Below are 12755 nucleotides of genomic sequence, written 5' to 3'. Positions count from 1 at the left end.
CACTGGCTGCCGCGGAGGGGAACAGCCTTCTCGAACAGGCGAGTGGTGGGGCTGCTTTTCTTCCCGCTCCTGACCCGAAACGGACTTTTGCCTTCCCCTCCTGGTCTCCGCCGCGAGGCGGCCGAGGTCAGGCTCAGCCGCCCGGCCCGATTCCGCCGCTCTGGGGCGCGCCGCCACCTGCCCGGCCCCCCTCGCGCCGCGCCGCGCCGCGCAGCCCCAGCCAGTCAGCAGCTTGTCCCCACTTGCCCGGGCACTCGGCCCTGATTGGCTGGCGGAAGCAAGCCCCGTGGCGAAGGAGGCGAGGACCGCACCCTGACGTCATGGGGAAACCCCCGGCCCTTACTTTAGCACCGGGCGTCCGCGCGAGCCGCGGCTTTTCGCCGGAGAGCCAGCGAGCGGAGCGGACGTGCCGGCGCCGCCCCTGCCAGAACCGGACTCTCGGAGCGACCAGGCGGGGGAAGCTAAGCCCAGCGTTCGCCCGCCCGCCCGCAATGATGCCGACCAAAATGCCGCGCAAGCCCGCGCCGCAGAACTCCGCGCCCTCAGGTAGGAGCCGGGCGCGATCCGCCTCCGTTGGCTTCCAGCCGGGCGGGCCTGGGCAGGCGAGACGCCTCTCGTGTTCACGCCCCTGGGCCGCGGATGGGCAGCGGGAGCGTGATCTCAGGCTGAGCGGGTGGGTCAACCGGCCGAGAGACAGCCCTTCTTAGCCAGGCGGATCGATCGTGGATGGGCCACCGCGGATGGAACAGGTGCCCCGAGCCCGTTCCTCGCACCCGGAGCGCGGGCATTTTCTTCTCCTCTGAAGGGTCTGTCCTTGATTCTTGAATTCGCCTCTCTGAAGATTCCCAGGACGCGTCTGAATCTGCGATCAAAACCTGATCTTCTGACCGGGCATCTCAACTGCATAGTGTAGAATGGGTCTCTTCTCCTTTTCCTCTTTCTCTGCCCTGCCGTCTCTCCCGAGATCATCAGGGGGCTGGGAAGCAGGTGATAGCCCCTCTGCTTGCTATGGATCACCTGCTTGCTGAGGATCCAGGCTTTTAGAGCTCCTGAGCTGTCTGGCAGCCGTGGGAAGGGGGCTTTAGAACCGATGTTAGACCGTATTATTCAGAAAGGCACAAAGTTCAGTATAGTAGAAAGACATTAGACCAGGTCTCCCGCGTGCTTTGAGAATGTCTTAGATGTCAATTCCCATTGGAGCAGACGGGGCAGCCCCATACACTTGGAGCTCAGCGTTTGGGAGGAAGACTGCATAGGACACTTGATGATCGGTGCAGACTTTGTTCTGGGGGGGGGGTTTCCCCCCCCCCCCATCGGCTTGTGTCTGCAGTGGCCAGCTGCCAAGATCCAGCAGTCTGAGAGTAGGGGGCATCTCAGTCTGCTTGCAAAGGCTTTACCATTTCTTGCAGGGGGGGAGAAAGAACTGCAGCTGCATTGAAGGGAATGGGAATCCTCGCTCTGTGGAAACATGCAGCGTTTTAAGGAGGTAGGAAGTTGCCTTGGAGAGATTGTTCCCACCCCAGGGATGGGAGCTCTGCCCACAGCCCTCAAGGATTTTCTTGTACAGCCCTTCCTGATCTTCTCCTGTCTCATCTCTTGAACAGGAGATGCTGGGATGAAACTGGAATCTTCTGCATGGAGAACCCAGCTCTGCCCCCTTTAGCTGATGTTAGGGTAATTACTGCTCAACTCTGCCCTCTTCTCTTAATGTTTCAGTGCTGTTCCCTATCTGTCCCCAACTTCTAGCCTGCCCGTTTTTGTTGTTGTTAAAGAGAGCTTTAGTCCAACATAAGGAGGTGTGTGGGGTGTTATTTTGACAATTATCTTCTACTGTGTAAATTTTTTAAAAAGGTACTTTCAGCAGGAAACATACCACTAGGCATCGCAGTGAGTCATTTCGTATGCATACCCATGTTGAAGGACCCTACCACCTGAGTCCTAGGCACACCTGCCAGAAAGCTTTCTTTCTTAATTTAACCAATGGAGCAGTGTTTCTTAACCTTGGCAAGTTGAAAACTTCAGCTCCTAGACTTCAACTCTCTGGAATCCAAGAATCTGGCTGGAGAATTCTGGGAGTTGAAGTCCACATATCTTCAAGTTGCCAAGGTTGAGAAACACTGCAATGGAGGCTGTTCACCATCCCTTGATCCCCCTCCATTTAACTGAATGGGGATTCCCACAGGAATTCTGTCAATACACAACAGAGCGTTCTAAGTCAGGATGAACATCTTGACATGAGGGAGGCTGAAATAAACACTTAAAATTGCATCAGCCTAATCCGTGCAAATTGGCAACAATGTGCTTATATATTTTACAGATTCAGAGTGCGCTTTGCAACTACGCAAGATTGGGGACAAGTGGAATCTCCGACAAAGGATTCTGAACATGATCTCAAAGCTCTTCTGCCCAGGAATTGGGACAGTCTTGAAGAAGAGAAAAGGAATTTGAAAAAACAGCAACATGGGAAGGAAGAAAATAATCTTTGGAAAGATGCAAACTTTATATACTTGGAATTATAAAAGAGAACCTCCATGAGGTGGAAGAGATCAGACGTTTGAAGCATTTTGTTGCTTGTTTCCATCAACAACAATAAAGCTCCTATATGGTGTTTTCAGCTACCATTTCAGGAAGTTTGTTGGTGAATGCAAATGGAGCTAATAAGAGAGGAGAAAACTGGATTTTACTATTTACTGACAATGTTGAGCATTCATGAGAAATGAAGGAATCTGAATCAGTGCGGGATGTTAATCTCTTTCATGCATAGCGAAAATGATTTTGGATTTCCGTAGAAAATACAAATGAGTTTCTCAGCTCGCTTCTTATTTTCTAGAGTTTGGAAACCTGCATGGAGAAAACCAGGAGAAGTATGTTACATATGCATTTGTTTTGCTGAAATGAATGTACTTTGTTAGATGGTCATTGGTTTTTTAATTAATTATATTGCAATGCCATTAAATTATAAGAGTGAAACTGGTACTGCTGGAGTACCGACTTCACAACGTATGTCCTATGGGTAATATTGTTATATTTATTTTGGTGGGAAGTTACTTTCAGGTTATTAACCATAACTGAATATTCAGTATGAATGTTCAAAACGATTCTCATCAGACTAGATTTTAAAATGCTGTCAAATGTTCTTCAGTAAAAGTAACAGTATTCTTAGATTTACAGAATGAATTGGAACAAGTTATGAGTTAAGAAAATACAGTTCTGTTTTTACATTAAAAATGATAGATTTCCTAACAGTGTTAGAACTACATAAGTAATATAAGCTTTAGAAAAGAAAATGCAGATCAAAAGTTACATTAAGATGGCAACTTTGGGGATGAAATAATGTGCTTGTTTTTCATGAAGAAAACATTGCATTATTCAATATATGTCATCTGGATGAAATGTGTCAGACACTTTTAAAACGTGCAAAAGTTACAGAGTCTTAGTCAAGTCTAGAAATTCACGTGAGACCAGATCTTGATACGGATCTCTTTTCACACACTAATTACTATGTAAGAAGTTGAACTGTACATGGAAAAGAATATCTACAAGGATCAAGTGCTAGTTCTGAAATCAACCCCAAAGGTTTTCGGCAGAGCTGCTAAGTTCCAAGCAAATATCTGAGCTGGCATTCAACAAATCTCGGTATTTATTCTTAACATATCCTCTGAAGATATTTCAACTGAATTCATAAGTAACTCAGAAGTCTGGTCATTGTTACACCAACATACGTCAAAATCAGGCAATGTTCCCTAATCCCTACCCCACCCCAGTTGCAGACTGAATTGGATAAAAGTGTAAATGACTAGAATTGTTGGATATCACCTAAAGTTGGCATTCTTTTTTGTAAATCTCTTGGACAGTTCATTCTTAAAGACTGATTTCCCAGCATTACTTTGATTGTAGAATTATGAAGTATCATTTGAAGGCTATGGTCCTTCAATATATGGTCCTTGTATTTCTTGTTGGTGACAACCAGAGTTGTCCTCAGGGGGAGTCAAAAAAGTCAAGATGGCAGCTGTGACAGCTGGGTCAAAGCCCTATCCCATTTTTGCATGCAGCTGTTATCTTGACTTTGTTGACCCCACAATGGCAACATTTTTTTCTTTGCATGTTTTTATATGGGAGTATTGCATAATATATTGTTTTGCTATGCCTAGGTGTTGGGTCAGGAAGACAGTTTATGGCAGTGTTTTTCAACCTTGGCCGCTTAAGATATGTGGACTTCAATTCCATGCTGGCTGGGGAATTCTGGGAGTTGAAGTCCACACATCTTGAAGTTGCTAAGGTTGAGAAACACTGGTTTACGACACTTTTCCCCAGCCTGTCTTTACCAAATGCATTGAACTTTAATGCTGGAATTCTTGTTTGCTGGTCTTGCTGCCTTTGAAGTCTGGGCATGGAAGTTAATACAGCTGGAAATCATCAAGCTGGGGAAGGTGGGTTTACAGCAACAGAACTGATCAGAAGTATTTGAGAAGCACATCCATAGAGGGTTATGTTCATGTGCCAGCTTTCTTGGAAATGTCATACATAGCTTTTCACAAGATTTGTTGTTTTTGTCTGTGTCTTAAAAATTACTCCTTCTATGTGTGGCTGTTAATAAACTTGATTTTTTGGTTCAAAAAAAAAAGGGCTCCAGAATATAATTTCCATGGAATTTGAACATGCAGTCATATGCCTCCTACGTTGCTGTGATTGTTGATAGTACCCAATTATACAGCATTTTTAAAGAGTTCTGCTTGCTGGTGCATCTGCAGGTATTGGGGTGTCACAGAAAGCCAAGATGGTGGCTTTGTTCACATGACCATGGCCACTCTCTTCCCTTTTTTAACCTTTGTCGAACCAGCTGTAAAAGCCAGCTGCCAGTTTCCCATTGCAAGTGAGGACAGGGGGTTCAACCCAAGACAACATATGGCATTCACCTTCTGGACAGTCTTCTTCAAACCAGAGCAATCTGCAGATGTTGGGTTGCCACTGATATTTCCGGTGATCAAAGCTGTAGTCTCAGCAGATCTGGAGGGGACAGGCTGGGTATGGTTCCCAAAGAGCTTAAGTGTTCTTCTAACACCACTGTAGCCTCATAGCAGCTCACACATTTAAACTACTTGCAGGAACTTGCAGCCATACATGGTGGATTCCCCTTGGAAGTTGCCTTATCCCTCTGGGCAAATGTTAATTCAGGCTAGAACCTCATAATCCTCTCCCCAGAACAGAACACTTGTAGGAGGGGAGATAAACATGGGAAGACAATTTTGTTGTTGTTTGGAGAAGACAATAAATCTTAATTTCCACCAGGCAAACCTTCACAATGTAATTCACAGCAGATGACAGCACCTAGCTGACCTTGGCTGATCTTGAAAAAAGACTAAGGAGGGTTAGACCTGGGTAGTGCTTGGATGGGAAGCCAGCAGGAGATCCAAAGCTGGAAGGCTAGATCAGTAAGTTGGAAAAAAAGATCCCAGTGAAGACAGTTGTCAACCATTACATTACTCAGCAGCATCTGGGGGAGGATCAAAATCAATGAGATGGCAGTGGAGAGTCATGATGGAACTCTGCGTGTGCACTCACAGGGTGCATATGGTCTAAAGGGGTAAGGCCTACGTCACAACACTCTCCATCATCCAGCCAATTTTGAAGGCCACTCTTAGTATTGTTGCCAAAAAAGCTACGTGGATGTGTTCATGTAGTCAGCAGAATTGAGCTCAGCTTGAGGGGAGAGACACACCCTGCAAAAACTGATGCCAGCAGTCACAGCCTGCCAATTGCTGGGGGGAGGGTGCAGATGGTGGAAATGCAGGACTTTCACCACTCCAAGAACTTTTCCTTGAACCCAGAAGTGGGCCACCAGCAGCATTTGATTACTATCTTCAGAGGCGCAGCCTCCCCAAACTGCCAGTGCAAGAACATAGAAGTAGTTGAGGCCAGGAGATATCTAGATCTCACTGAAGTGGAATTAATGGATGAAACTACTATGCTTACTCCCTATGGATGTAATCATTTTTCCACTCCGTCATGCTAAAAATGACAACCTGAGGCAATTTTGGAGAGGTGATGGGGGCCACTCTCAATCCTTCGGGGCCTCAGTTGTGCGTCCTGCTTCACCCGGTGGTGCAGGAGGAAGAGGCGGCAGCTGTGAAGGCAGGGAGGTCAGCAAGGGAGAGGGGAGGAAAACTTGCTTTGATCAGCAACTTCTTTAGCAGGGGCCTGCTTTATCAGGTTGGGTGGGTCAAACAAGAGGAGCCTGACAGCCATTGTCCCCTTGCTTTGTGCCTTCTGTGGGGACTGAGGAGAAGGCCACCCACCCCTTGCCCCCCACTTGCCCAGCAATCTACAATGCTGCAAAGGTTTGGCAGACATCGCCGCTGTTCTTGCAGGGCAGGGCCAGCCCCCATTTAAACATGAGATTTAAAAAAAACTTTCCACCTCAAGAGATCGCATCCCCATCTGGTCCACGGCCACTGAACGGGCCCTATTGGTTCTCCAACAGAAGGTCTCACTTTCCGGATCTAAGGAGGAAAGTTTTGCCACACCTGTTTCCTACCAAGCTGGCTTGCTTGTGAAATGGCTCCAGAATTACGAAGTATCATTTGAAGGCTATGGTCCTTCAATATATGGTCCTTGCATTCCTTGTTGATGACAACCAGGGTTGTCCACAGGGGGAGTCAAACAAGTCAAGATGGCAGCTGTGACAGCTGGGTCAAAGCCCTATCCCATTTTTATGTGCAGCTGTTATCTTTTCTCAAACCTGGCCACTTAAGATGTGTGGACTTCAACACATCTTCAGCACTTCCCTGGCAGAGCAAGAGCTAAAGGTCATATCTATCTGTGCTTTGTGGCTGGCCACATCTCCCCAGCAGCCATTTTTCGAAGGGACAGGTCACTAGGTCGCCATTTTGTCAGAACACCCAGAATCTGTTCTCACAATCCCCTCCCGCACCAAGCTGGGGATCACCTTCCAGATAAGAAGCCTGGGGATCCCAGCTCCAGCACAGGTGGAGATGCCCAGTGGGGCAAGCCCTGTTTTTATTCATTCAAAAGAGTGCAGAAACCTGGACCTTCTCTGCAACTTTGGGCCACTGAAACCCTAATTTACCCCCTCCCGAAGAGCCAAACCTTTGTTACGAGTCTGGTCTGTCAGCACCACAAAAGATGAAGGGACGGTCCCTCCTTAGAACCCCTGGAGTTCATTGACCTGTTGTGTCCCTGGGACAGCTATTATACTCCGGAGTTTCCTGTTTTCTGGTATTGGTTCAAACTGCACCAAATTCGGGTCATTTTCACTTCCTGCCTTGGCACGCTGGCCTGCTTGTTTCTGCCTGGGGAATGGCCTTCCCCAGTGATTCAGGAGCAGCTGGGACACTCCCCCCCCCCCCCCCCCGTCGCTGAATAAACAGGAATTAACTGGTAGGTGGTTCTTTGGGCAGCCACACCTCGCTCTGAAAGGGGTATAAATATTCCCTGTTACTTTAATAGCCACACTGTGTCATGCTTCTCACAGTCTGGGAGATGTGCGCTAAAGGAAGAGCCCCAGAGCCTTAGAGATATGACTCAGACCTGTGGGTCCACTTTGAAGCCTACAGGTGTCAGAGAGAGTTGGCTGATGCCTTCAGGCAGGGTGTGGCAGCCTGTGCTATCTGGGCTGGCTTCCTTCAAAAAAGAAAAAGAAAAAACACTTGCCTGGGCGTTTGTTTTTTTTTTAATTGACTTTTCCAAAGGTCTCTGTACATCTAAAAAACAGAACAGAGTAGCAAAGGAATATGGAAAATAATGACACATCAACTTAGCTAATTCAGGAGATAAGATTTCCACCTGGGACAGAGGCACAACTGCTCGCCATGTCCGCTTTTCCTATCAGCTCAGCTTCACTCTAGGGAAGGGTGGTTCCAGACTTGCAGCTCTCAGCAGTTTCAGCCGGCAGGTCCTCAGGGCAGAAAAGAGTCTGGCTGCCAAAGGTGTGTGTGATCAAAAGAGTAAGATGGTGGCCATGAAGGTGCAACTGAAGCACCACGTGGTTTGTACATGTCTTGTGTGTGTGATGCACATCAAAACCAGGTAGAGCTTCAATTGTACCATCACAGCCGCCTTCTTGACTTTTTTCAACCATATCCTGTGGACACCCATACTAGTTGTCTTACAGTGTAGACAGGATGAAGGGTCCCTCACCAGCCTACATCAGCCTCCTCTCAACACAGCACCTTCTAGAAGCTTTGGGATGACCAACTTTCATTTTAATTCTTCTTCAACTGCAAGGGTACCTGCAGGATATGGTCAAAAAAGTCAAGAGGGTAGCAAAGGAAGGTCCACAACACGCATAAAAAGCAGCCAGATCTTTGCACTTTGCACTGTTATATCTGACTGCACTCTTAAATTTCTTGACCACACCATGAGGGCACTACTGCTCAAATGTCTTCATCTCTCTCCAGACTCCACAAGCATGGGTGTTCTTGAGATAAACTGCTGCATTTATAGTGGAGTCATTGACCCAGGAATAGAGGCAGACTAAGTTGATAGTGTGTGAAACCAATGCACCTTGTTCTCAAAAGGTTTTTCCGGGTGGTGGGATGTGCAAATGGAGTCCTTGTCTGCAAGTCTTTAAAGCAGCTGCAGCTTTTTGGAATCAAATCCCAAGCAGTGCAGAACTCAGTCATGGGCCCACTAAAGAGGACAAGGGATGCCACTAGGGGTGGGTAAAAATCTGCAAGATGGCAGGTGTGGCATCACGATTGATTCCCCCCCGCCATCCCCAGTACATGAGTGCAGTTGATGTGAATTGTGACTCAGAGCTAGACTCAAACCTAGATGATAATGAAATTGTTCGTCTACATGTCCCAGCAGACCCAGCAGAGGGGGCATGCTACAGATCCCATTGGCTAGGGAGCTTCATTTGGCGAATCCTGGGCAGCCAGCCTTTTCTGCTGTGGCCCCTTCTTTATGGAACAACCTTTCCCCTGAAATGAGGCTGGCTTCATCCCCTTTAACCTTCTGGAAGTCCCTCAAGACCTGGATCTGTCATTATGCCCGGGGATCCCAGGGGACCAGAGAAATATTAAGATGGCTCCAGTGTAATTAATACTTGCTCTTCACCTAATCTCTTTTTTATTCTTAGTTTTGTGCCCTTTATAATTTTAAAGTTTTTAATATTAATATTAATTTGTTTTTATAAGAATTTTATTAAGTTTCAAACAGAGATAAAAGCTACAGAAAAAAAAAACTACAAAGAAAAAAACTAAAAAAGTGTGGAAACACAAGATAATTTTTTTTTTAAAGTTGTGACTTCCGACTTTTAACAGCAAGGATATACAACAATTCCATAATCAATCACTCTATATTAAACCAAGATCACATTATTAGTATAAATCATACCATTGGCACATTATAAAAATCACTAAGTATAGTTGCTCCCTCCCCTTATATTAAAAGAGAAAAGAATACACACACGCACACACACAGACACATACATACACACACACACCTCCTAATCAACTTCCCCCCGAAAGATAACATTTAATTATTTCCTTCCTTCCTGTCTACCATTATACTTGATAATACAGCAATTTTAATAATCTTAATCATGTTAAACCCAAAACCAGACATTATTTTATTATACTTTAATAATCTTAATCCAAATCATTGAATAAAATCAGACAAGCCCTAAAATGAGTCCAGATAAATATTCTTAAACCCTTATCCCATTTCAAAATAAACCAAAGCATTTACATATCTCCACAATATGCACAGAGCATTTTTCTTTAAAAAATTGAACAGCCCAATTGCCCCCCTCAAAAACTCTGACTTCTCTTCAGGAAACCTCCCATAAATAATAAACCCTTCTTTTCCAAGGCATTCCATCAGATGATTAATATTAATTTGTATATATCTATATACTACTAAAACTCTCCTGTTTGTCGGTTTGTAACCTTCAATTGGGTGAAACAGTGCATCATAGGGCAACAATTTTTGAATCAACAATCTCAAAAGGGCTAACTTAAGGAATGCTTCCAAAATCTGGGACCCATTACTCCTGTGGGATTGAAATTTGGAAAAGGTATGGCCACTTCAGCGCCACCCGCTGCTGCGGTCAGCCGTGGTCACATGATCATCATTTCCAACACTCCCTGCCAGCTTCCCACAAGTCAATGGGGAAGTCAGCAGGAAGTCTGAACTCTTCTGAGGTGATGCCAGCACTGTATAGCATTGTGGTAAATACATTAAAATTAATTTTTTTTAAAAAAAATCTTCAGCCTAATTATGCCGCATGGAAAGAGAAGGAGGTGTAATATTTCTGCTGATGTTGGTGAGATGGCCAAAGTCTGCCCTCACTGTCATGCTCTTCTATTCCTGGAGAAACTGCCAATTTCTGCCGTGTGGTCAGGATAGGCAATTTGCAACCTCTACCTAATGAACTCCTCAACTTATACAGCAATGATGAACCTATTGCAAACAAGTTCAGGAAGAACACCAGACAATACAACTGCTTCTTCCAAATGACATCCTTTGGTGCCACCCTTTGGTTCTCTTACTATGCATCTTTCTTCTTTAATTAAATGTTTTCTTCTTTAATTTTTCAAACCAAACCAATAGCAATCCACCGGTCATTCTGTTTCTCTGTTTAGGTAAGGAAATATTTCTGAAACAATGGCCCAATGGATCATGGGTTGTCTAACTGTTTTTAACTCTGTTGTATGCTGCTCAGAGTCACTTGATTGTGAGATGGGTGGCCATATGAATAAGACAAACAAACAACAAATAAATAAATAATACAGTAGTGATAAGTACTTACAACAAAAGCCAAGCAGAGAGCAATAAGGAAGGATGGATTTTATTTTCTGCTGGCAATTAACTGACTTCATCAACCTACATGATTCTGTCTTTATTTGTTCTAACTGTAATCCATCTTGCTTATCCTGTATATTGGAATGCAAGGTGGAATTCCCCGGGCAATCTGCTGTTCAGATTTCCCTGGTCAAAATCCAGCGATGTAAACTCTGCACCATAAGTAGGATACTTTGGGCCTTCCAGAGGGCACTGAACTACAACCCCTGCCACAGGAGCATCTGCACAGGGGTGGGTGGTCAAAAAAGTCAAAATGTGTGCCATGACTGTGCAATCAAAGCCATGCCCTTTTTTTACACATCACACACATGCAATGGACGTAAAAAGGTACAGGGCATCAATCACACAACTGCAGTCATAACCTTCACTTTATGACCTTCACCTGGTGGATACTCAGCCCCATCACGTTGCTTGCTGTTGGCAATGCTGGCTCAGACTGCTGGGAATGGTTCTGCAACATCTGGAAAGCCAGAGATACCCCACTAGCAATGTACAGGCTAATTTGTTGGCCTTGGATTATGGAGTCTTAGTTTCAAATCTCTACCATCGAGGTCTCTGAGGAATTTCAGATCAGTCACTCTCTCTCGGTGGATCCTACCATGCAATGGTATGTGGCTGGAGATAAAATGAGGGGAGATCCCCTGTATGTCTTGAGCACCCAAAAACAACGTAACATATAAATGCAATTTTAAAAATACCTTCAATGAAGTTCTGTTCTGCTCCAGAACGTTTGAAACCTTTTAAACGCAGTTTCAGAAATGGAAATGAATAAGGGGAAAAAACATCTAAAAATTAAAGGTTTTAATTTAGATCCTTATTCTGGGGCATAACCATGTTCGCATGCTACAGCAGCAAAGAGTTTTGTAGTGACTTTTAGAGCTGTGATCTCAAATTCAAACTGGAAATTTATTTGCAGCATGAGAACTGCCTGATCACCCCAAGGGTTGCAACACCAAAGCCTTTTTATGCACTGATAAGAACCGTTGTTTGAGATGGGCAGCCATATAAAAGTTCTAAATCAGTGTTCCTCAAACTTGGCAACTTTAAGACGTATGGACTTCAACTCCCAGAATTCCCCAGCCAGCATGAGTTGGAGTTGAAGTCCACAAGTCTTAAAGTTGCCAAGTTTGAGGAACACTGTTCTAAATAAAGCCATTGCACCTGCAGAGTAGACCCCCAGGAACCCAGTGGAAATGAAGTGGCATAAATACCCCAGGCAGAGGTTGCCTCCCTCCCTGATTTCCATTCCCAGCCAGCCCCAGGCCATCACCCTGCCCTGGTTTTCTGGGCCCCATCCCTGGCCATGATCAGTGGGTCTCTCTCCATCTAAGGCACCCTGGTAGGGCAAGAGAGCAAGGTTCTCATAGACAGGCCACAAGGCCCACTTTCTACACTCTAAAGCCTTAGCAAGCAAGTGCGGAAGAGCAGCTGTTTCTTGGTGCCCTAAGGAAGGATCAATCCCTAGCAGCTGGTAGCAAGATGGGCAAGTTCCTGTCTCCAGGAGTTATGCTCCTGCTGTGTGTGTGTTTTGTACTCTTTATCATTTTAGCCTGCCATGAGCCAGCACTGCCCACCCACCCCTTGCCCCCTCCCTTTGCTCTTACTCTCCTTGAAATGGGCAGGATGCTCTGGAGCTATCCTTTTGGGATAGCCCCCACCAGCTGAGAAATACATGCTCTGACCTTTCCTAGGCATTCTCGTGAGTCACAGAAAGTGACTCAGAGGCAAAATGAACAGGATTCTGATCGAATATGGGGATTTGCACTTTGACCATAACATGAATTATGCAATGGGACTTTCCTTGTTACCTTCTCCCTTTTGAAAAAGAAATTGAAATCAAAACAGGACAGACATAGGTTTTCTGTTATTAAAGATGCTTCCTACAGTTTTTGCCTAGGCCCATAGTTAGGGGGAGAGGGGAGATACTG

The 12755-nt window shown here is 45.4% G+C and overlaps 1 protein-coding gene across 1 annotated transcript; it reads left to right on the top strand.

The window, feature by feature from the left end:
• The first annotated feature begins 391 nt into the window (after nucleotides 1-391).
• Nucleotides 392-2999, top strand: PMAIP1 (phorbol-12-myristate-13-acetate-induced protein 1). The gene is made up of 2 exons (XM_063295777.1): nucleotides 392-546; nucleotides 2318-2999. The coding sequence occupies exons 1-2, from the start codon at nucleotides 492-494 to the stop codon at nucleotides 2446-2448; spliced, it is 186 nt and encodes a 61-aa protein (XP_063151847.1). The 5' UTR covers nucleotides 392-491; the 3' UTR covers nucleotides 2449-2999.
• The last annotated feature ends 9756 nt before the right edge of the window (nucleotides 3000-12755 follow it).

The sequence above is a fragment of the Candoia aspera genome, chromosome 2, assembly GCF_035149785.1.
Source record: "Candoia aspera isolate rCanAsp1 chromosome 2, rCanAsp1.hap2, whole genome shotgun sequence".
Classification (NCBI taxonomy): Eukaryota; Metazoa; Chordata; class Lepidosauria; order Squamata; family Boidae; genus Candoia; species Candoia aspera.
The sequence above is the reverse complement of the archived record's forward strand: the minus strand, read 5'-3'. Positions and strand labels throughout refer to the sequence as shown.